This window comes from Capricornis sumatraensis, chromosome 21 (assembly GCF_032405125.1).
Source record: "Capricornis sumatraensis isolate serow.1 chromosome 21, serow.2, whole genome shotgun sequence".
In the NCBI taxonomy this organism is placed as follows: domain Eukaryota; kingdom Metazoa; phylum Chordata; class Mammalia; order Artiodactyla; family Bovidae; genus Capricornis; species Capricornis sumatraensis.
The window spans coordinates 37,505,506-37,530,394 of NC_091089.1; the positions used below are offsets into that span (position 1 = coordinate 37,505,506).

At 41.2% G+C, this 24,889-nt stretch overlaps 1 protein-coding gene and 1 non-coding gene across 4 annotated transcripts in view; one reads left to right on the plus strand and one right to left on the minus strand.

Moving 5' to 3' along the window:
- GREB1L (GREB1 like retinoic acid receptor coactivator) overlaps positions 1–24,889 on the minus strand; it is a 110,360-nt gene that overhangs the window by 51,268 nt on the left and 34,203 nt on the right. Inside the window, exons 6-14 of one of the 3 annotated variants that reach the window (XM_068993567.1) lie at positions 18,383–18,511; positions 14,606–14,722; positions 13,881–14,000; positions 12,740–12,877; positions 11,003–11,188; positions 6,379–6,705; positions 5,113–5,241; positions 4,435–4,569; positions 1,611–1,808 (exon numbers count right to left, since the gene is read on the minus strand). In XM_068993567.1, coding sequence (XP_068849668.1) covers positions 1,611–1,808; positions 4,435–4,569; positions 5,113–5,241; positions 6,379–6,705; positions 11,003–11,188; positions 12,740–12,877; positions 13,881–14,000; positions 14,606–14,722; positions 18,383–18,511 — 1,479 coding nt within the window. The remainder of the gene's footprint in view (positions 1–1,610; positions 1,809–4,434; positions 4,570–5,112; positions 5,242–6,378; positions 6,706–11,002; positions 11,189–12,739; positions 12,878–13,880; positions 14,001–14,605; positions 14,723–18,382; positions 18,512–24,889) is intronic. The other 2 variants (XM_068993568.1, XM_068993569.1) reach the window with 2 other exon arrangements.
- On the plus strand, positions 24,260–24,362 carry LOC138097770 (U6 spliceosomal RNA). The gene has a single exon (XR_011146513.1). It is a non-coding gene; the product is annotated as a U6 spliceosomal RNA (small nuclear RNA).

The following is a 24,889-nucleotide window of genomic DNA, read 5'->3' on the forward strand; positions in this document are numbered from 1 at the left end:
AAGATGCCTAGAACTCACTTCTGCTTCTGGAAGAGCTGAGAGAGAAGGCGTCTGACCATCTCTGGCTAATACACTTACAAGTCAGTATTTCCAACTGAGTGTGGTGTAACTTGTCAATCAAAATTTTAGAGGTTAAAGCGAAGATTGCACTGTTAATCAGGTGCTTGGGTCTCCAGAAGGAATGGACAAACCTTTCATGTCTCAGGCATAGCCACTAAGAGGTGTTAAAGAGGGAAAAGGCTATGGTTAGCTGGCTCATCTAGCCCATGGAACTAGCAACGAAAGATTTCACAGAGAGCTGTACTCATCAAAGGGTACTCCTCTGACGAGCCGTCTGGTCTCCCCTGGGAGCTTGCTGGAAGCCAACCCAGTCCTGCTGAAAGGAATGTGCTTTTCTTTTTTAATGATTTTTTTTATGAGCACCATTTTTTAAAGTCTTCATTGAATTTGTTATAATATTGCTTCTGTTTTATGTTTTGGGTTTTTGGCCACAAGGGATATAGGATCTTAGCTCCTGTCGGACCAGGGATCGAACCCACACCCCTTGCATTGGAAGCCAAATTCCTAATCACTGGACCACCAGGGAAGTCCCAGGAATGTGTGTTTTATTAATAACAAGGTCCCCAGGTGCTCTGCATGTACAGTACAGTTTAAGGTGTAGTAAACGACAGGTGCAGAGTATTTCAAGCTCTTCTGAATTTTCCTGCTTCCCACCTGTTTTCAAATATATAGAAAATAAATTTCTTTACTGTGGCAAAAAGATTTATCCTCCACTTAAAAATCTCTGTGAGTGTGTTTGTGTGTGTTTGCCATCAGCTAAGGTACTCAGAAGCAACTTGACATTTATCATTTCCTTTTCAAACCTAAAGTTAACAAAAGCAGGCATTTTCCAGCAGTCTCAATTTTCTAAATTCCTTATTGCTTCTTGTAATTCTAACCAAATGTGATGTTTGAGAGGGATGTTATTTACCACAGAGTAGTAAAATATTTGCTCCTTACCTTTTTACATTTTCTGGAAAAAAAGGTTTTTTTCCTTCTCGGGTTATTCTCTTAGGAGATGACCTTCTCCTAAGGTCATCAGGAGAAATTCTAACTTTGAATTTTTAAAATGAGGTTTCTCATTGCTAACACGGGGAGCGGTATTCTGGTTTCTAGGTTGAAAATGTGCTGGTAGTGTGCTTAGCAGCAGCAGCAGCAGCAGTGTGCTAAATGTATAATAAAAGTCCTCCTGTGAGAATGTGACTCACTGAGCCATAGAAAGAGCTCAGGTAGCTCAGACCCCACCATCCCAAGCAGGGTTATCTCTGCCCTGAGGGAATTTCTCTTCATAAATGAGTGACCAGCTTCCAGGCCACTGATGATATCACAGATTTAACAGAATCGGGCAAACATGCACATCAGTTTACCCTTGACCTAGGAGGAACAAGGTCAGAGTACTTTGAGGACATACTTACACATGAATTTGAAGTAATATTTAAAGTACTCCTGTGATATTTAGTACTGTAAACAGAAGGAAGTGCTCTAAACATGCTTGGATTAAGCCAAAGGAAAAAGCAGAGTGAATCTAAGACTGGATCTAGGTAGGGCCCTCCTTGAAAGCTCCATCTTACCTGATTGTCGAATCCGTTGAAGAGTTTGTTGCACCAGGACTTCTGACCTTGGGACAATGATGATGAAGTCCACTTTGCTGAAGTGGCCAAGGTCCAGGCTCTGGCTGCCGCTGTCTGCAATAGCACACACCTGGGACAAGAGTTTTCTGGCAACTGTGAGCTGCGGCTGATAAATCTGGAAGGTCTCATTCCCTAAATCTAAAATGTGAAAAAGTCATAAGAATACGATTAATTCACTTCTGTGATGGCCTCTATGAATCTATACAGGGACAAGTAATACACCCAGTGTAAAGTGATGCTCTGTCACCAAGAACCTTCACTTCCTACCCTCTCTATTAACTTTTAACAGATCGTCCAGAATTAACAGATTGTTTCCTGACAACTCAGCTGAAAGGATGTGCTCAAGAGTGAATGTGGCAATTTCACAAACGTATTATTGTAAAATCGATCGTCTCACAAAGTATGAGCTCAGCACCCCTCCCTTGCCCAGAAACAAGGCCAACAGACCACATCTTTGCAGCTGGAGCCAGGACTCATCTCTGGAAAGGGAATAAGCTTCCTGGTTTCTTTAGGACTGTCAGCACAGGTCAGGTGCCCAAGCCCAGACCCTGACCAGAGGCAATGCCATAACCATAATCTTGCTGAGTTCCTTTGAGCTTTTCTGGATGGCACTGCAGTAAACACTGTCTCTCCAGCAAGTCAGTTGCAACATGGTTTGAAATTCTCCTCCCCATGACACTAACTTCATCTTTCTTTCCACTTAACTCCACTTTGCCAGTGCGTGTGACTTGGCAGGTCTGGTCAACAGTGGTGCTGACGCCTGTACTATCTGAAGAGACCTGATTCATGACACATCCAGCTGGCTGCTCAACAGGTGACATATCAGAAAAACATTGCCCAGATACTTTAAACATGGCAGTAGCTTTTTATTACAAGTTACAACCAAGCAATCAATCTCTTATATGTGCATGCATTCACACACACACGAGAGATAGGGTTAGTCAGCTAAACACCTGAGCAGGAAACATTTAATGCTTCTTGAAAGGACTGCTTTTTATCAGGAACACATGTGGAAGTCTGAGCGGCACACACAAGGGCCCAATTAACCTGTGCTAATAAATATTTTCTAAAACCAAGCTGCAACACAGCCCAGGCAAAGACAGTGGTCACATGACCACCAGCCACCATGGAACCCTGACAGTGAGTGGGTCTCCCTACTGGCTGAGAGAACCCACTAGAAAAGCCCCAAACTGCAATTTTCAAGAACAGCCCACATAGTTTTTGACCCACAAAGATAATCAATCAAAATAAAAAATCCATCTTTGGATAGTTAGACTGTTATATCCTTCACTTCACAGGTTAGACAGCTGGGGACTAAAAGAGGAGGCATAACTTTGCAGAATTGAACTTAGCAAATTTTGACGTTGGATGAAAGCTAAAAATGTGTTTAAGCAGTGTTTCTTTTTCATCATTAAAATCTCTTATTTATTTATTATGTATTTTAGGCAATGTTTCTTAAACAGGGAATCGAGGGTGTGAATGTGGGAAGCTGTAAGTCTGAGAATTTTAAAATTCTAACTTGGTTCACATAATACATTTTAGATCATGCAGATGATTACTTTACTGCCATATAACGTCCAGGAGTCAAAAATCTTTATTGCCTTCAAATTCATTTTTATGCCTGGGGTGATGCCAAGCCACGCTCCTTTTCCTATTGTGGTCATCCTGATGCCTGAAGGATGCATTCCCACCAAGTATTAATAGAAGCCAAAAAGCTGTCAGCAGCTGCTCATACAGATCTGTTTCATATCCATTCCTCTGTTCTTTGTTCTGTCCTTTTTGACACTGTCCCTATCAAACAGGAACTTGAGGTAGGAATCTGAACCTAACGGAATCCAACCTAGAGATCCAACTCCTCACCCTGGTCCCACCGTCCCCCTTGGCATCCTGCAAGTCCACTGTAGGGCACATGATGTGCCAGTGTTTCTGCTCCAGCTTCCAGGAAGGCCTCACTAACCCTGAGACTGTGCTTGCTAAGTCACTTCAGTTGTGTCCAACTCTTTGTTGACCCTGTGGACCGTAGCCCACCAGGCTCCTTTGTCCATGGATTCTCCAGGGAAGAATAACTGGAATGGGTTGCTGTATCCTCCTCCAGGAAATCTTCCTAACCCAGGGATCAAACCTGCACCTCTTATGTCTCCTGCATTCGCAGGCAAGTTCTTTACCACTAGCACCATCAGGGAACCTCTGAGATGATGTGTGTTTTACATATTGGAAGGTAAGTACAGGGAGTGGAGAGCCAGGGGCCTAGGCCAGACTTTGTCCAGATTCTTTCAGGCAGTTCTCTAAAGCCCTATGTGAACACCTAGAGCTGGTGGGCCCAGTTGTGGAGCTAAGGAAGGTACACCAAGGACCCCAGAATCTTGTGAGGGAGAAAAAAAGAGAGAGGAGTACTGTTTAAAATAAAATCTTTGACCTAATTCTAGGTGACATTTACTAAGAACAAAGGCACCAGACCTAGGCCACAGGGTAAGGGAGAAGGAAATGGCAACCCACTCCACTATTCTTGCCTGGGAAATCCCACGGACAGAGGAGCCTGGTGGGCTACAGTCCATGGGTCACAAAGAGTCGGACATGACTGAGCAGGCATGCACGCACAGGGTAAGGCGTTTTTAACCTGAGCCAGACCTCTCGAGGATATAATGAGGAAAGGCCTGTCACAGTCCATGACTGAAAGACAAGACCTCAGGACCCTCAGAACGAGTCAGCTTCTATGTCCGTCTCGAAGATGGGGTTCCCTCCTTTTGGCCTGAGGTGACATTACCCAGGTTCTGCGTGGGGATCATAGCAGCAGCCTCCTGAGGCGACACGTATTCGTTAAGGTCTCCGTTGAAAGGGGTCACCACACTATCTCCTCGTCTCTGTTGCATTTTGTCTAGCAGCTTGTCTAGGTCATCACCTGTTACAAAATGAAGCAGAGATGAGGAAGTCACCAGGAAGGACGTGTTTGTACCAGACGTTGGGCAGCTAGGCTGGGTTTCTGTCGAGATCTGCCGGCCATCCCACTTCTCACATCAGAATTCACAGTCACCCCTGTAACAGAATCCCCATAGCCACAGCTATCCTTGTTTGTATCATGCTTACAGGTTGCAGGCTCTCACATACTATTGATAATTCTCTCTCGGCCACTGTCATAACCCAGAGCAGGCAGGATGGGATCATTGCGTCTCCATTTGACATATTAGAAAACTAGGTCTGGGAAGGCCCGGTGTTGCCCAAGGTCACACAACACAGCAGTGGCTGAGCTGAGGCCTCCCATCATAGTGCCTGGACCCCTCTGCTGTGTTAGGAGCAAAATGCTTAGCAGAAACCATTCCAAATGAGAGAACATAAGTCGTCGAGCTTAAGCTCCACTCTCAGCTCATGGACAGGCTAAGATTTAGATCCAGAAAATCATGCAGCTGGGGACCCAGCAGCGTTGCTGAATCTGACAGCCACTCACCTAATGATGTGGTTTTGAAATGCGATGCCAGGAAACTGACCTTTCCCGTGATGAGTTCATAACTAATTTCTTTCAAAAACTCACTTGTGGTGAGCATGCTCTCTGCCAGAGCCCTGGACTGGTGCTGACCTGCAGAACAGAGGGAGAGATGACGTGCCAGTGGACAAATGCTCACCGGGACATGATTTATAATAAAACATCCAGAACTGAAAATGCAACCAGAGTCTGTGCCTAGAGGGACTTGGATAAGGAAAGTCTGGTGCATCCAAAGGTAATGCTGGTGACTCCCCAGCATTTGAAAGGATGATTCCAAAACTCCATCTGAAATGAAGTTTCAGATACAAAGTTAGGTGATTAAGGGAAAAAAACAACATCCCTTATGTGCATGGCAACCCACTCCAGTATTCTTGCCTGGAGAATCCTGTGGACAGAGGAGCCTGGCACACAGGCACGCATGTTTGTAACTGGGAAAACATGCCATGGATGTATTTAAAAACTAACAGAGGGATGTTAAAAACCTTTAAAAAATTGTCTGCATGGCTATTATGAATATCAGTCTTAAAAAATGTTAACTTATGTTGTTTTTTTAACAAATGAAAATTAGAAAAAATGAATGTGTTCTACTTTCTGATGAAGCTTGTTGAAAGATACATACATCACAGAGAGATAGGCAGGTGGGTTTCATCAAAGCAAGGAGGCTGGGCCCTTTGTTAGAAAGATGTGAGAGCCATTCACGGAGAGGAGAAAAGCAAAATTTAGTCCAAATGGCAACTCAGGATGGCATCTGATAGAAAATCAGCACCAGAAACAAAAACACATTTTGTAATGTACCAACTTTCTGAAGCTTTTCTTTACGGTCAATGTTACAGCATTAAATACCCTCTCTGGTGAAGAGGTGAATATGTGAGTTAAGCTCCTGGCAGATAACGATGAACTGGCTTAGGCCACCTGTGGCAGTGGCTTTCTCACATGCTAGAGTGGTAACATTTCCAAAACCTTTTAAGGACAGAAGGGACATGAGACAAGGGTATCTGTTACCAGGATGTGCTTTGAAATAATGCTCCCACCACCAGCTGACAGGGACGCCAGCCAAACTACAGGCTGTAAAAACTCTGATCTGAGGAGCAAAGGAAAAGTTAAAATTAGGAGGAAGAGCCCAAGCTGAGGCCCTTGATCAGAGATTAATTGCATGGATTCCTGAGACACTCAGCAAGTAGTTTTCAAATGGGCAGATGATTGAATGAATAGATTTTAAAAATTACTCACCTAATACGACCACGCAAAACTCATTTCCTCTGATTTTCGAAGCACAAATGGTTACCACATAATCCGGTAGTTTTTGATAGCGCCTCATTTCACTGAGAGTCCTCAAAGTTTCTGAAATGCCCTCTGCCAAAGAGTTCTGGGTCACAATCACATGAACCAAGTCTTGAGACACGCTGGCAATTAATCTAGCCAGCCAGGGGAGTTGTCCTGGTGACACTGGTGTGCACTGCGCACCCATCTGCAGGGCTTTCTCTCTCAGAGTGAATTCCTGCATAGCTTTCAGCATAATTTGTTCAAATTCTTCCCTGAGAGGTATCTGATCAGGACCTAAATTGAAGAGAATTATAGCTAGAATTTTTTTTTTTAGATCACAGCTAGAAAAGAGAGACACGTACATACGCACACAAATACACCAGTATGCTGTCTATTCTGGCTGGCAAGTAAGCTTTTCTTCCTGTAGTGGCCTTAGGTATGGTGCATCTACTAATCATTTTTGATTGTGAAACTGCCTTCTCTCTTCTCTGTCTACCTCAGTATATATTTTTACAATGCAGACTTCTGTTCCTGTTACCTTTAAAAAAAGATGTGCTCAGAGAGTATCAATTCCACTGTATGCCTTGGGAGATGGTCACTGAGGGTGGTAATTTAAAAAATAATATCAGAAATATTATTATATAATATTGCTGTTGTTGTTGTTCGGTCGCTATGTTGTGTTCGACTGTTTGCAAACCCATAGATTGCAGCATGCTGAAGGCAGTGTTTTTGTTGACACATGAAACTTGGCATTATGGAAATAGTTAATGACTAATAATGCAAGACGCTAACCCACTAGTGTGTATAATCAGCTTCAGGCTTCACGAAGTTCTCATTTTATTCATCAATACTTTAGAAAAACATTTGCATGTATAGCCTCTGTACCAAATTTTGAGAATACTGTCCACAAAGAAAGTTAAGTTATTTTTCACTCCCAATTTATATTTAGGCAGTTTCACGCTTTCCCCAGATAAAGAATGCTCTCATCAGTGAGTTATTTCCCAGAGTTCTGGGGTAAAGATGGCCTTTGGCCCTCCTCTCTGGCTGTGGTTATGGCTAAGCTTTCACAGTTGATCCGTCCACCCTGGAATTAGGGGGATTTTGTTTCTCTTTAGAAACTCAACCAGGCTTTAGGACAAAATAAGCAAGTCAATGTTTGGCATCCAAGTGACATAAATGAATTCTTACACTTAAGTTTAAGTTGAAACTGGAAGGACTATGTTCACTACTGCTACCCAAAACCCCTTCTTTGGCTGTGCAGAACTGAGCTTTGAAACTCAGGCTTCTAAAACAGATCTAGAACCCCTCGGTGTCTGTGATCTGAGATCAAGCAATTGCCTTGGAATCCAGAGTCAAAAGCCCCTTGCAGAAAAATACAGGGATGAGGGACCTGACTTCTGTATGGGAAGGAGGCACTTGAATGAATCAGAAATCTCTCCTTCCTTTAACAAGGATTTAAGTGGTCTCCCTGACCCTGCCCGTCATCTCTGGGAAAGGAAGAAAGTGAAAGTTTAGTAATGTTTAGGACAATGTTATAGGTTTTTTCTTTTTAAATATGTTTTAAAAATAAACAATTTTGGATAACCACAAGTACACCTACTGTCTAGCACAGGGAACTCTGCTCAATGTTATGTGACAGCCTGGATGGGAGGGGAGTTTGGATGCATGCATATGTATGGCCGAGTCCCTTTGCTGTCCATCATGTGATTGTGCTGTGAAACTATCACAACATTGTTAACTGGCTATACCCCAATACAAAATAAAAAGTTAACAAAAAAAACAATTTTAACTTGAAAAAGAAAAAAAACAAACAACCCAGTTTTTTCCAGGATTGGCTGGAGCCAGAGGGAAGTAAAAGAGTGAAGTCCTCATAGACTTTTCTCTTCTGTATATAGAAAGAGGGCAAAGAATTGGCAATGTTAACACTGGCTTTATGGTTCCATGCATTCCCCAATCCTTTACTAGGGGAGACCTTTCTTATCACCTGGGAGCCACCAAAGTTTCTGGTCTTCATTTAACTTTACCAAACTAGCACCATGGTTCACGGCCATTAAGTACACACTTAGTAGTGAGCTCAAAGTGCATAGAACTGTATTGACTGTATGAGGAGAAGGGAAGGTGGTCGTCTGTTTAAAGATTTCTCCCATCAGAACAAACCACAGCTCAAAAAGCATGTGGCTCTGCCTGCCTCCAGCTTCTCATAGGCCATCTGAAGAAGCTGGTGAACAGGTATGTCATAGGACCTACACCAAACCACGATGGAATTAACATGTTCTATTAGGCAGCATCATTAATCCCAAACACAAAGGCATTCTGGGAAAATAAAATCTCAAACACATTCATGGCATTCTTGATTACCTTAAAATTCACTTCTAGAGTTTTGATTGAATTACTGTTAGGAATGAGAAATGGAGGAAAAAGTATTACAGTTTAAATGAAGTAAGAGACTTTTTTTAGAGTAAATTGCCTAGTTTCCAATCACCTCCCATCATTTCTTCATCCTGAGCCTTTACAGCTAAATTGCAGGAGCCTTTTCTCCATTTGATTATGGTCATTTTTCCCCCTTCAAGTACTGATCTCCAGTTATTCAGCCCAGACAACAGGGCTAAAGGCTTTTCAGCTAGAGCTGCCATAATAGGAAAGAACAAGGGTCCAACCGACTCAAGGTCCTCCAAGACTCTGGATTTGCTGATTTCATCATCTACTTCAAAAGACTTTCAGATTGTGAAATAACTGAGACTTATTTTTTTTTAAGTGACTGTAGTGGAAGGATCCATTCTTTCTGAAAAATCTTGCTTTTCTTCTTCTCTGTTACATTCAGGTAACTGAACCATCTGAGTATTAGCCCTGTCCTCTTAAGAGTCTGGATTTATTTTTTTGGATGTTTATTTATAATCTATACAATATGTGAAAATATTCTTGCTGCCTTCTTTGAAATTTCTGAAGGCCAAAAAAAAAGGACTCCAGAAGAGTTAGTTGAGGAGAACTGACGTCTCAATGTTTAAAATTTACATTAAGAAAAAGAAACAGCTATTTATTTTGGACATCAAGAAACATAATTAATTGGTTGCCAGTAAAATTCTGGATTGAATTGATCCTGAAGGGCAGAGAAGAGTTTTGTCTAATAAAGAGTGTTCTATTTTTTAATAAAAGAGCTTTTAGTAATTTAAGGGAAGATGTTTTGTTTAGACCATGTGGTTCATTTAATTAACTTGGACTTTGACTGCTTAAATTGTTACTGAGATTGAAAAAAATGCTATACTGATATGTTTGGTTTGCTATAATAGCATTACTTCATGTGGTCTTGTCTTACTGATCCTGAATGCATCTTGAAGCTGTTTTTTCATCCTGAAACATGGTTGAAAGTCAATATGTATCAATTAAAATTATGATGTCAAATGTCAGACCTAGGAGATTTTTTATAATTTTACCACCTGCTAATAAAAATGATTAGCAAGTCCCAGATTTATCATGAAAGTGGCTCATGAGATACCTGAAGCCTCACCAAATTTCAAAAGCCCACGTCAAGGCAGATCCTATGTCAAGGCATGCCTTTGGGGTCTCGAGGTACTAAGAGGTACAGCCAAGGCTGCAAGCTGATGATCCAAAGGCTGAAGGTGAAGTTTGTGTGTGTGTGTGTGAGTGTGTAACATTGTTTAGCCCCATGTCTTTTTGTCATTTAACACCAAAGTACTTTAAAACATTGAAAAAAATTCACAAGAGCACAGATAAAATTTTTAATGTGTAATTTTACACCTCAAACATTTTTCCTAAGTAAATCAGTGGTTTGAAGTCATGGAAAGAGTGTATAATTAGGCTGCATAATAGATGGCCCACTGCAGTTTGCAAAATAAAGGACATTGCAATGTAAATGCTGTGGAGCCACTGCAGTATTGTTGGGGCACATGCATACACCCACTATGGGGCTCAGGAGGAGATATCAAATAGAGGAAGGAAGTGAAGGGTTCATGACCTACGTATCCCTTTACCCTAAAGCCCAGAAGACCTTCCAGGGAGTTCCAAGATACTACCTCAAGGAAGGGAAGTGGTCTGGGACCACATCAAAGGGATGAAGCTAGAGAAGAAAAAAAAGCATGTAGGGACAGTGGATAAATAAGATAAAAAGGCCAAGTGGAAAATCGGAAAATAACTGTCTAAGGCAATGACTACATTTGCATTCCAGATGGGAGCTGCACTTTCAGAAAGGTGGCTTGGCCTGAGTCCCCAAGGGTTAGCTCTCAGTCAGTCTGCCATCAATTGCTTTGGAGACCTTAGATCAACATGGGACTGGACACTAGGTGGAGCAATTTATCTCTTCTAGAACCTGAAGAAGTAAAGCAAGGAGCAAGGGAGGCTAGGTCTGAGAAAAGAGGAGAAAAAATGTAGGAAAGAGAAGGAAATGAAAGGAAAGAAATGGAGGAAAGGATGAGGAAAAGTCATAGTGAGTAGGGTTGAAGAAAAAGAATGTTAGAAGCGAAAAAGGAGAAGGAAGAAGTGGATAAAGGTGAGAAAGTGGGTGAGAAAGGAAAAAAGTATGTTACAAAACAGAATAAAAATGGTCACCATCAAATGATTATTGAAAATAGCTTACCCAGCCGTACGAGATACTGTATTGTCAGAAGAATCATGTTTTCCACGCTCAGGAGTTGGCTGCCAGTCAACCCTAATTGTTCCAAATCCTTGTTTTCCAACTGTGGAATCTTGTAGCAGTTCACCAGCAGAGGACTGACAACAATGTCACCAACATTTCCATAGAAATAGGGTAAAGTGCCATAGCCTGCCCCAACAGAAGCAGGTCAATAAAGTTCAACATTTCCTCCTGAGGTCCAACCAGGTATATTTGTTCAGCTAGGATCAACGATGCCTACCAAAGTTCCCTGACCTCTGAATGGCTACCAAACAAATTACTCAAATATATCAATCCTAGAGAATTCACTCAAATGCTCTAAATTCTACCCTTTTATTAAATTAGATGAACAAGAAACAAAATACTCAAATTATATTATATAGGGACATGCTAATTAATATCTCTGCCATAGAGGATCGATGAAAGTTTGCAAAAACATCTCTGTACCCTTTGTAAACCTGCAGGAATAAAATATTTTCAGATAAAATTCCTGATCAGATAAGAAGTCAGAGAATAGATAGACTACCATAACATGCTTACTTCACTTCTTGATGTTTTCTTTTAAAAAGTTTAAGCTAAACTCACAGATCAACAGCAATATTCTGCCAGTCACAGGTATTAAAACTTGGAGGGTCTTACTCTTTTTGCTATCTTAGCTATTTTTGTTATGTTCTCTTCCTGAATGTCAATAAAAGTCTCAAATCATCTTAGAAGTAGATAGGACAAAATGTGTTGAAAATACATACTGTGTTGATGGTCTGATGGAGAGAACAGTCCCTCCATGAGTCTTTCTAAAAGACAGACACCAAAGGGTCCTAGTTTTACTTATCCTTCCAAGGCTGAGCTGCATCGTGCATGTAACTCAAATGCTCAGTAAGCACTTCCTGACTATATGGAATTTAAACAACTGGATTTCCCCCAGTGCCTGTAGGTCCAGCGGGCAGCCTGATAAAGAACAGGGCTCAAAGCAAAACCATCCATGTCAGTAGGCTTAAGCCAACTGCAAGAAACAGATAACACCTCACATAGACATACCATAAAGACCCACTGGGTTTAAACACCCTATCTGTTTAGTCCTGGGGGTAAAGTCAGCAGTCTTCTTCTGGCCTCAGCTAGCCGCACCTCCCCCTCACCACCACCCCCGGCAACGAGGGGACTCTTGATGTGGGTATGAAAGGTACCACCACTTATCGAGAGCTTAGAAAGGCTCTCACTCCTACAGCTTCCCATGGTTGAAATCTGCAGCTCTGGGGCCTCTTGGTCCTCCTGAGAGGGGCCTCTTCGCCAGCTCAGCTTGTTCCTTTTCTCTGCAGCCTGGATCTCTTTGACTGAAATAAGCCCTCCCCAGCTTTGTCCGCTTTCACCCACCCTTCACGTCCCCAGCTGAAAGGTGACTTCTGAGAAGTCTTCTCAGACCCCTCCAGAGTTAAGCTCCCTCTCCTCTGAGCTCTTGGAGTTCTTGGCTGTGAACTTTAGAGTCCCCCCCACTAAACAATGCTCTTTGTGGGCAGAAAGACTGCCTTCTTCCTAACTTCTAGTCCCTTGTTTAGTACAGCTTGGAGGAACTGACCAATAAAAGCTGAAAGAATTAATAGAGGCATCAACGATTACATTCACGAATACATGAATAAAGACACATCGAAATGGAGGAGTGCTTCTAGATTCCAGGGGACACAGGCAACTTGGAATTCCTTTCCTTACCTATCAGGATAACTGGTCTAACTCCTGAGTTACTCAGCAGATTTTCAGGAACAATTACAGTTTCCCCTGCAGGAATGGGTCGAGGTTGTAAAATTCCAGTTAATGGGGTCTGTGGAACTGGGGTAGATAAAAGGGACTCTGCAAAAAAAAGTTGTTTGACAAGAAGGATTAGATAGGAAGGCTAAATGAAATACAGTTGAAATCAACACAGTGTGACTACCTTTAATATGCAAGTTTTATAGGTCTAATAGCTGTTTTATTAAAGATATTCATGCTTACTGTATAAAATAAGGAGTGGAACAAATATATCAAATCATCTGGAGAGAGCGACTAACATTTTGGCAGTTTTTCTTTTTAGTTGTTTTCCCATATACAGTATTTTGGATTCTGTTTTGTATTTTATCTCTTCCTGCACTAAATTATCAAGGCATATCTAGTCATTACAGAAAATGTGAAAAGTATAGAAAAATGAGAGTAGGGATAAATTCATAATTAGTCAGTATACCTACAGGCAATCACAGTACCATGTTGGCACAGTTCTTTTTGTATGTATCATTTCTACACAGTCTTTAGAATTACTTTTTAATCAAACAAACTTTTAAATAACCTTATATCCTAGAATTGGTATGTTTACATTTGTCTGTGTTTTATACAGCAAGGTAGATGGGCATTTGAACATTTTAACTGTAGGCATCAAATGGCCACAGTTGGGTATTATAAGAGGAGACTCAGTTGGATTTCAGGATTCTAGTCACAGACTGAACCACTCAATTCAGAAATAGTAAGTACAGGTCATGTAAGGACCCAGATCACAGGAGAAGACATCTAACACCACTACTCACAGTGCAAGTTCACTCATGATCTGTGATGGTGGGCTGATAGCATTATGCCCTCTGTAAAGAATGCTTTATGGATACTATGGGATACAACAAAGCCAGATGGTGACTCAAGATCTTTCATGATGGCACATGTGCTTGTTCGGATGGCAGATACGATGGGGACAAAACATCAGCTGCTAGAATGCTGGACGCAATTGTTGGTAAAGGAAATTCATCTTCAAGCGTTCATGGAAAGAACAAGATTAGGAGATATCTCTGCTAATTTAAGGAAACTTAAAGCCCATCTTCTGTTGAAATCTTACCAGTTCTTGAAAGAGGGCGAACTGTAGGAATAGGTACAACTAAACCAGGTTGGGGGATGGGTGACCCAGGATACCATCCTCGGTGTCGCTTCTTTGGTGGCCCAGAAATGAACATGGTAGCTGAATGCAAAAAGAAAGATGAGGCTTGTCCTTAGTGACGGAAGTAAGGAAAGAAGTCAAAGTAACACAGGACCTTTACTATGATTATACTCAGAAAGTCGAAGTCACTTTTCTAGCGGTAAGGATAAAATTAGAAAAAGTCACATATTTACAATATCATCTAACAACTGCAGGCTGTTTTATGATGTACAGTTTTACCTAAATTATTTCATCTGATTCTATCAACAACTCCATGAAGTTGCAGGACAACTACACTGTTATATCCATTTCATAGAGAGTGAATGAAAGGCTCACATTTACTCAGGGTCACATAGCAGAGATGAACTTTGAACCCTGTAATTTGCTCATCAAAGCCCATGACTTTTAAAGATACATCTTATATATTTGCTTCAATGTTATTTCCTTGGTAGGCCCATCCTAGTAGAACGGGCAGTAGACACACAACTGTAATTGTTCATACCAATCATAAACTTTCAAAATATTGCACAAGAAGCTAAGGAAAAACTGGGAGTGCCCTGCCAGACAGTTCATCATTCCAAACTCTTTGGAGTACTTCTTCCATAACTGAGTTGCATTATTTCAAAACTCTAAGATGGGTATCGTACCTTGGTCTCCCGAGGCAAAGCTAGGTCTTGGTGACAACGAATAATTCCCTGGGCGGGCGGGCATGGAGCTAGACGCACTGCTCTTTCCTCCGTGGCTACTGTTTCCATTAGCAGCATCTGTGGTACAAAAGAGGAGCCACTCAGAACAGAGTCTGGGCGGGACACTGCTTTCTGTGATGCTGCAACCGTAAGACAAACCACGCACCCTAGGATTCAAAGACATTCCACTGATGGGACAGCTCAGCTGCGCAAAGCCAACTACAACCATCAGAGTAGTACCTTCAGTAACATGAACTATCACCCCAGATAATTTTCTAGGACCCTAAACAATCTTTTTTTATTTAGTTAGTTTTTTGGCTGTGAGGCATGTGGGATCTTAGTTCCACAACCAGGGATGGAACCCATGCCTCTGCAGTAGAAGCGCAGAGTCTTAACCATTGAACCACCAGAGAAGTTCCCCCAAGAGATCTTTTAGAATCATTTTCAGCGACATCTTTGGAGATGGTGGGTGGAAAGAAAACTTTAAAAAAGACCTTTATCATGGAAATTTTCAAATATATATAGAGAGAATAGTATATGAGCTACGTTCCCCCCACCCAGCTTCAACATTTATCAAGGTATACCCAATCCTGTTTTATTTATACTCCCTATCTCTTCTCCCCCACCCCACATATGCACATATGGGCTCTAGATTATTCTGAAGCAAACTCATTTATCATATCACTTCATCCATAAATACTTTCGTATGTGTTTCTAAAAGGACTCTTAAAAACATAACTGTGATATTGCTTTATACTTAAAATTAACAATAATCAATAATTTCTTCATAGTAAATATCCCATCAGTATTTGAATTTCCCCCAGTCATCTCAGAAATGGCTTTTTACATTTCTTATTCAAACTGGGGTTCTAAAAATACCCACACATTGAATTTAGTTGCTGCTGCTGCTAAGTCACTTCAGTCATGTCCGACTCTGTGCGACCCCACAGATGGCAGCCCACCAGGCTCCCTCGTCCCTGGGATTCTCCAGGCAAGAACACTGGAGTGGGTTGCCATTTCCTTTCCCAATGCATGAAAGTGAAAAGTGAAAGTGAAGTCGCTCAGTCGTGTCCGACTCTTAGAGACCCCATGGACTGCAGCCTACCAGGCTCCTCCGTACATGGGATTTTCCAGGGAAGAGTACTGAAGTGGGATGCCATTGCCTTCTCTGGAATTTAGTTGCTCTGTCCCTTAAACCTCTTTTAATCTGTAAGATTCTCCTTTTTGTTTTCTTTTTAATTTTTAGCTTTTCCTTCAAGGCTTTTTACGTTAATTTTAATTAGAGTATAATTACTTTACAATGTTGTGCTAGTTTCTACTGTTCATCAAAGTGAATCGGCCATATGTGTACATACATCCTCTCTGTTTTGGATTGCCTTCCCTTTTAGGTCAACACGGAGCATTGAGAGGAGCTCCCTATGCTATACAGTAGGTTCTCATTAGTTATCTGTTTTACACACAGTATCAATAGTGCATATATGTTAGTCCCAATCTCCAAATTCCTCCCACTCCCTTGTTTTTTCTTTCTTGCAATTAGTTTGCAGAATTTCTCATTTTCTGTATTTTGCTGACTGCATATCCATGGTATAATTTGATATCTCCTCTAATTCCTAAACTAATCATCAGATATAGATACTTCCTCAGATTCATTTGATTTTCCTTTTTTTTCTGACAAGAATACCTCCTAAGTCTTGTTGTATACTTCCATTGAGAGAGGCACATAATAGCTAGTTTGTTCGCTTCTTGTGATGCTAAGATTCATCAGTGGGTTTAAGAGTTGTTAGCCTAATCCTCAAGTTATATCAGCCTTTCATACTATAGTTTTAGCAACCATGATGATTACCACCAAGATTCATAATTTCATCAATTTTTCCTTTAGCTGTAAAAACTTGGGATTCAGTTTGTTCCAGTCTATAATCTAACCAGAAGACAGATTCTGTAAGAATTGTTGGACCAAAGTAAGAACAAAAGTGGTCTGGATAAATTATGATGCCTAACTGTTGGAAAGTTGCCAACAATAATAGGTTCTCTTTCTCATTTTCCTTCCACCTCTCTGACCATTTCTTTTTGGTAAACACTGCCATTTTCTAGGGTTCTACCTTTAGCTCACAGCTTGCCTTACTCTACATTTCTCCTTGATTGATATCATTTACTGTGGCATGCTGGTGGGTCAGCTTTACACCATTAGTCCTGCTTTCTCTCTATGACAAATTAAGTGACTGTTGAGTGGCTCCATTTGGATGCCTCATCGTTATTCCAAACTCAATACGTCCTATATTGAACTCGTCATCTCCCGGGGAGACTGCTACCCCTGCTGTATTCCCAATGTCAAGTAACAGAACCAACCACTAGCCCATAAAGATGGAGATCAACCGAGACCCCTTCTTCCACTTCACGCTCCCATTAATCAGTCGGGTCTGCTCATTTCACATTCTGAGTTCTCCAATCTATCTCCTCCTCCCCTACCGATTTTCACCCTGGTCAAAGACCTCATTATTTCTCACCCAGACTACTGAAAGACCTGCAACTTGTATTGTCATCTCTCTTTTGCTGCCCAAACGATCTAGTCAAGTTAAAAGAAGACTATGTCACTCCCCTGTGCTGTAAATTATAGAGTAAAATTCATGCTTCTGAGTCTGAACTCCTATGACCTTTCCCTTGTCTGAAAGTGTAGCTGCTCAGTCACGTCCAACTCTTTGTGACCCTGTGGACTATAGCCTGCCAGGCTCCTCCATCCATGGGATTTTCCAGGCAAGAATATGGGAGTGAGTTGCCATTTCCTTCTCCAGGGGATCTTCCCAACCCAGGGATTGAACCCAGGTATCCCACATTGCAGGCAGACTCTACCGTCTGGGCCACAAGGGAAACTTCCTTTGTCTGCATCGTGCTTACTTCCTGCTTGTCCTTGAGTTCTATATTGTATGTTTCTAACAAGTCCAACCTGCCAGAAGTTCCTGCACATGTCATGTTATACTGCTTCTCTCCTTTTCCTTTCAAGCTTTGCTCCCGCTTTCCCCTGAACATGGAATGTCTTTCCCCTGTTCTGCTATACAGTGAACATCTCCTCATAGCTCAAGACTGTACTCCTCTAAGAACTCATTCTTAATGTCTCCCTAAAAGGCTGTGCTAGATGCCCCTCCTCTAGGAGGTGCTCCCCTTAGGATATTATGTATTTATTGTAACCCTATGGACTGTAGCCCACCAGGCTCCTCTGGCCAAAATCCTCTGGATTTTCCAGGCAAGAATACTGGAGTGGGTTGCCAGGCTCTTCTTCAGGGGATCTTCCAACCAGGGGTCAAATCCATGTCTCATGTCTCCTACATTACAAGTGGGTTCTTTACCAAAGCACCACCCAGGAATTCTGCCCTCTATTTACTGCAGTATACTGAAAACATCTCACAGGTCAATCTCCTCTACAAGGTTATAAGCACATTAGAAGTCAGGGATTGAGCATTATTTATCTTAGTATCCCCAGTTCCTCATCAGAGAAATGTATATTGAACAGAATCAATCTGTTTTGTCTCCCCTGTGTGCCAAATGTCCATTGACTCTTTCGGATCTAACAGAGAAAATGCAAAGCTTTGTATAATAATGTGCTATTGTAGACAGCCCCACTTTTGCCTTCAGCTGGCAAAGAAGGAGTTTCTGTTTTCTTCTACCAAATTGCTAATTAAACTTCTCACAAGTCTTTTGTAGACTATGTATTCACCAAAGAAATATAAGTGAGGAATACATCACCTGCAGCAAAAGTCTTCCCTACAACCTGCAAAGACAAAGCCAGTGGCTTCACAACATTCTTATTCCGGGTCAGGTCCTGAGCTCCACTTAAACTGATTGCAGAATTAGCTGGACTGAGAACCGGTGAATCTTTAAAATGAAAGAGGTTGTTCAAATTAGAAACTAGTTATATACGCGGGAAGGAAGTTAATTCAACAAGAGTGAGCCGAGAGAGAGTAGACTGTAGAATTACAGTTATCCCTTGATCTATTTTAAGAAAGTCCATTTTGCTGTACACCAGTTTTATTTTCTTTTTATGTATTTAACAAACACTCCCTAACAGGTACAATGTGCTGGGTGATAGTCTAAGCACTTTAAATATATCAATTCACCTAATTACTATATGAACTCAATGAGGCTGTTACTATTACTTTAGATAGTGGTAGCCATTTAACTTGGTCAAAGTCACATGACGTGGCATCGAAGATATGATCATATGTCATACTAAAAATATCTCTACGGTTTCCTTCAAAGTCATATTTTTATGAGATATATTTATCTCTATCCAGATAAGTTTATCATTTAAAAAGTATTATGCAAGCTAAGTCATTGTAATGTTGGAAAAACAACTTGCCTTTGAAGAAAACTTGTGTTAATATTTGGAAATAAACTAGAATTTCTACCTATGTAATACCAGGGACATCCAAAAAAAATCCCAATTTGGATTCACAAAATAATTCAACATGGAAAAATCAAATGCCATTTCAGAGGCAGGCTATGTGAGAGATAAAGACTCCAGCCAACTAGAGTTTTCTGAAATGAATATAACAGACCCCAAGTCCCTGACTCTATGGGCTTCCCCAGTAGCTCAGTGGGTAAAGAAAAAAAAGTGAAAGTGTTATTCGCTCAGTTGTGTATTCGCTCAGTCATGTCCGACTCTTTGTGACCCCATGCACTGTAGCCAGCCAGGCTCCTCTGTCTATGGAATTCTCCAGGCAAGAATACTGGAATGGGTTGCCATTCCCTTCTCCAAGAGATCTTCCTGATCCAGAGGATGACACCCAAGTCTTTTGCTTGGCAGGTAGATTCTCTACCATCTGAGCCACGAGGGACCTGCATTTCAGTAGACACAGGAGGCATGGGTTTGATCCCTGGGTTGGGAAGATCTCCTAGAGGAGGAAATGTCAACCCACTCCAGTATTCTTGCCTGGAAAATCCCATGGACAGAGGAGCCTGGTGGACTATAGTCCACAGGGTCGCAAAGAGCTGGACACAACTGAGCAACTTAGTGGGAGTGTGAAGTCCCCGACTACACCAGCAGAACAGTGTAATCAGGTAACATAGGAATGGGTCAAAGGAACTACTAAAACTCTGAGAGTTTAAAAAACAAAGTGTTCTGAACAGCAGGATTCTGACGATACTACATTAGAAATTATATAAAAAATTAATGCTCATACCACAATGTGATTCCCGATACATCTAACCAGTGCATAAGAACTCATAAGAACTCCAAAGACTAAAATGGTCCCCTGCTGGCTCAGGAGAGTTCATATTCCTCTCTGCAGGTCAAACTTACACCATGGAGTGATTTTAATGCCTACAGGAAGACTAGAAGCCAGCAACTGCACACACAACATTATAAAGTCTCAGGAAACTGAAGACAGCCCAAGTTTTTCAGGTACTAACAGAGAACCATAACTACAGGAGTCCCAGGTAACTATGCCATGTCTCTATACAGGTTGGTCATTATGTTTCAGGCCACAAATATATTGTTTGGTGCAAGATTCGTTGTTTCCTAGTTTACACTTAGAATTTTAGCATATTTCTAACAGTCCAGATAAGCATACAGGTGAAATCTGGTTAATAAATTTTAAGTGGTGGTAATTTTTTCAAGTCAGTGAATTCAGATAAGCACAGACCATCAGGTACAAAATGAATGTACAGAAATATGCACAAGAATAAAGAAACTGACCAATAAAAGCTCTTCCTATCACCATATATAGAAATTAACCAGAAATGGATTCTAGATCTAAATGTAAGATAAGAGCTAAAACCGTTAACACTCTTAGAAGAAAACACAGGAGTAAATCTTCATGGTCTTGGCTGAGGCAGTCATTTTTGAATGTGACACCAAAAGTGCTAGCAACAAAAGAAAAAATAGATGAACTGGACTCCATCAAGATACAATAATGTTGTGCTTCAAGAGACACCATGGAGAGACCATTGAGAGACACCACCAAGAGAACAAAGAGACAACTCAGGCGAAATATTTGCAACTCATATATGGTAAAGGACTTGTATCTAGAATGTATAAAGAACTCTTACAATTCAATAATAGAGAGACAAATAACCCAACTAAAAACTGGGCAAGTTGTTTGGAATAGACATTTCTCCAAAAGAAGATATACAGGTAGCCAATTAGCACATGAAAATATACTCAATATGATTAGTCACTGGAAAAACACAAGTCAAAACCATACTACCAACATACACTAGGATGGCTAAAACAAAGTGAAACACAACACAGCAAAATAATATTAAGTACTGACAAGGATATGGAAAAACTGGGACCTTCACACGTTGCTGGTAGGAATGTAGTATGGTGCAGCCACTTTGGAAAAAATTTCTCAGGGACTTCCCTGGTGGTCCAGTGGCTAAGCCTCCATGCTCCCAAGGGCAGGGGACCTGTGTTCGATCCCTGGTCAGGGAGTTAGATCCCACATGCTGCAACTAAGAGTTCACATGCAGCAACTAAAGATCCTGCATGCCACAGCTAAGACCTGATGCAGACAAATAAATAAAAATAAAAATATATACATTAAAAAAAAGAAAACAGTTCCTCAAATGGGTATACATAGAGCTATGACCCAGCAATTCCACTCCTAGGTATAAAATGAGAGTGAAGTAAAAACATATGCCCATGCAAAAATCAGTACACAAATGTTCATAGTAGCATTATTTACAACAGCCCCAAAGTACAAAGTCAAGTGGGCCTTAGAAAGCATCACTACGAGCAAAGTTAGTGGAGGTGATGGAATTCCAGTTGAGCTATTTCAAATCCTGAAAGATGATGCAGTGAAAGTGCTGCACTCAATATGCCAGCAAATTTGGAAAACTCAGCAGTGGCCACAGGATTGGAAAAGGTCAGTTTTCATTCCAATCCCAAAGAAAAGCAATGCCAAAGAATGCTCAGACTACCACACAATTGCACTCATCTCACACGCTAGTAAAGTAATGCTCAAAATTCTCCAAGCCAGGCTTTAGCAATACGTGAACCATGAACTTCCAGATGTTCAAGCTGGTTTTAGAAAAGGCAGAGGAACCAGAGATCAAATTGCCAACATCCGCTGGATCATCGAAAAAGCAAGAGAGTTCCAGAAAAACATCTATTTCTGCTTTATTGACTATGCCAAAGCCTTTGACTGTGTGAATCACAATAGACTGTGTGAATCACAATAAACTGTGGAAAATTCTGAAAGAGATGGGAATACCAGACCACCTGACCTGCCTCTTGAGAAACCTATATGCAGGTCAGGAAGCAACAGTTAGAATTGGACATGGAAGAACAGACTGGTTCCAAATTGGAAAAGGAGTATGTCAAGGCTGTATATTGTCACCCTGCTTATTTAACTTATAAGCAAAGTACATCATGAGAAACGCTGGACTGAAAGAAACACAAGCTGGAATCAAGATTGCCAGGAGAAATATCAATAACCTCAGATGTGCAGATGACACCACCCTTATGGCAGAAAGTGAAGAGGAACTAAAAAGCCTCTTGATGAGAGTGAAAGAGGAGAGTGAAAAAGTTGGCTTAAAGCTCAACATTCAGAAAACGAAGATCATGGCATCTGGTCCCATCACTTCATGGGAAATAGGTGGGGAAACAGTGAAAACAGTGGCAGACTTTATTTTGGGGGGCTCCAAAATCACTGCAGATGGTGACTGTAGCCATGAAATTAAATGACGCTTACTCCTTGGAAGAAAAGTTATGACCAACCCAGATAGCATATTGAAAAGCAGAGACATTACTTTGCCAACAAAGTTCCGTCTAGTCAAGGCTATGGTTTTTCCAGTAGTCATGTATGGATGTGAAAGTTGGACTGTGAAGAAGGCTGAGCGCCGAAGAATTGATGCTTTTGAACTGTGGTGTTGGAGAAGACTCTTGAGAGTCGTCCCTTGGACTGCAAGGAGATCCAACCAGTCCATTCTGAAGGAGATCAGCCCTGGGTGTTCTTTGGAAGGAATGATGCTAAAGCTGAAACTCCAGTACTTTCGCCACCTCATGCAAAGAGTTGACTCATTGAAAAAGATCCTGATGCTTGGAGGGACTGGAGGCAGGAGGAGAAGGGGACGACCGAGGATGAGATGGCTGGATGGCATCACTGACTTGATGGACGTGAGTTTGAGTGAACTCTGGGAGTTGGTGATGGACAGGGAGGCCTGGCGTGCTGTACTTCATGGGGTTGCAGAGAGTCAGACATGACTGAGCAACTGAACTGAACTGAACTGAACAAAGTAGGAAAACCTAAATATCCATCAACTCATAAATTCATTAATAAAATGTGGTATATCCATAAAATGGGGATGTTATTCAGCAGCAAAAAGGAATAAAATACTGATATACACTACAACACGGATGCATCTTGAAAACATGATGTCAAGTGAAGGAGGCCAGTCACAAAAGGCCACGTATGTAGGCATATAGTCAGAAAGCAGTTAGGCATTAGATAAGGTCAGAGTGAACATGAATCATTTTATATTATTCCCTACTCTTTACCATCTTGCCCATGCTTGTATTCTTGAACTTATCAGGTATTGGCATATTCAGTGTTTAACAGTGGTTTTGATCAACTGGGAGCAGCCCCAATGTCCAAAATTCAATAGCCTTTGTGATCTTACTCAGAGGTGAAGCTGAACTGTAGGCTGTTGTGCAGAAACTGGTGCTTAGACACTGAGTAAACAACTGATCACCTGGCCCGACTGTCACCAAGACCCGATTATCTTTACCCGTGAACTTGTAAACATGGGAGCATTTGAAAACTTGGAAAAATCCTCGAGCAAGTCACAGCTCTGCTCTCTGTGTTGTAGGATTTTGTAAGATCCTGTTTCGCTCTTTAGGTCATGAGCTCCTTGATGGCATTCCCAGCTTCTGGCACAAGGTCTGCCACATCATGGCTAAAGAAACACAGTGAAAAAAAAGCCGCAACAACTTCCTTATCCTCTTTATGCAATAGCTCAATCTGTTAGCCCAAGATCACTGGGGGAAAAATTTTTTTTTTTTAAGGGAGTCATTTAAGTAGCAAGTAGAAAGACTTTGGATTCTGATTTTGTCAATTACTTTTTTTTTTTTTTTTGCCAAATAATTAACCTTTTCTGAGATTCTGTTTTGTGATTGGCAAAATGATCCTAAAACCTGCCTCACTGTAGCAATTAACATGTTTAGCACACCAGATATTCAAGAAATACTTGTCTTGCTCAGTCTTATTAAGGGGCTTCCAGATGCTTGAGACTTTAAACCTTTACAAGCCCTCTTTTTGCCCTTGGTACCTGTATTAAACTTAGACTGTGTAGATTTCCCTGGTGGTCCAGTGGCTATGACTCTGAAGTCCCAATGCAGGGGGCCCAGGTTCGATCCTTGATCAGGGAACTAGATCCCACATGTCACTGCAACTAAGACTTATTGCAACCAAATAAATATTTAAACATAGACTACATAATTTGCTTCTTTCCTGGGGACAGTACTCTGAACCTATTTTCACATTCATACTGACAATTACAGTAATAGTCTTCTAATAAGACACAATATTTTCACTAATGCACGCTGAGGCTGCGTCATTCATGTCAGTCATGTTTTACTTCTGACTTAATGAGACTAGCACTTAATTAAAACACAATCCTTTGCTCATGTCAGCAGCACATATACTAAAGCTGGAACGATACAGAGAAGGTTAGAATGGCCCCTCTCAAGGATGACACACAAATTTGCGAAGCATTCCATTTTGGGGCTTTTTAATATCTTCAGTGTCTACTTAGCTTCTTGAACATATGAGATATGTTTAATAACTGTTTTGATGTCCTTTTCTGCTAATTCTGACACCTCTGACAGTTCCGGGTTGGTTTTGATGGATTAATGAGTCTCAATATTAATCGTGTTTCTCTGCCTCTTTCAATGGGCTTCCCAGGTGGCTCAGAGGTAAAGAATTTCACCTGCCAATGCAGGAGGTTCTGGTTTCATCCCTAGGTTGGGAAGATCCTCTGGAGGAGAAAATGGTAGCCCACTGCAGTATTCTTGCCTGAAGAATCCCATGGGCAGAGGAACCTGGCGGGTTACAGTCCATAGGCTCACAAAAAGTTGGACACGTCTGAGCCTGCACACACTCATGGGAATTGTATAAGTTCAAGGTGTATAGCATTTGACTTACATACATCATGAAATGATTATCACAAGAAGTTTAATGAACAGTCATCATCTCATATAGATACAAAATAAAAGAAAAAGAAAAAATTCTTCCTTGCGATGAGAACTCT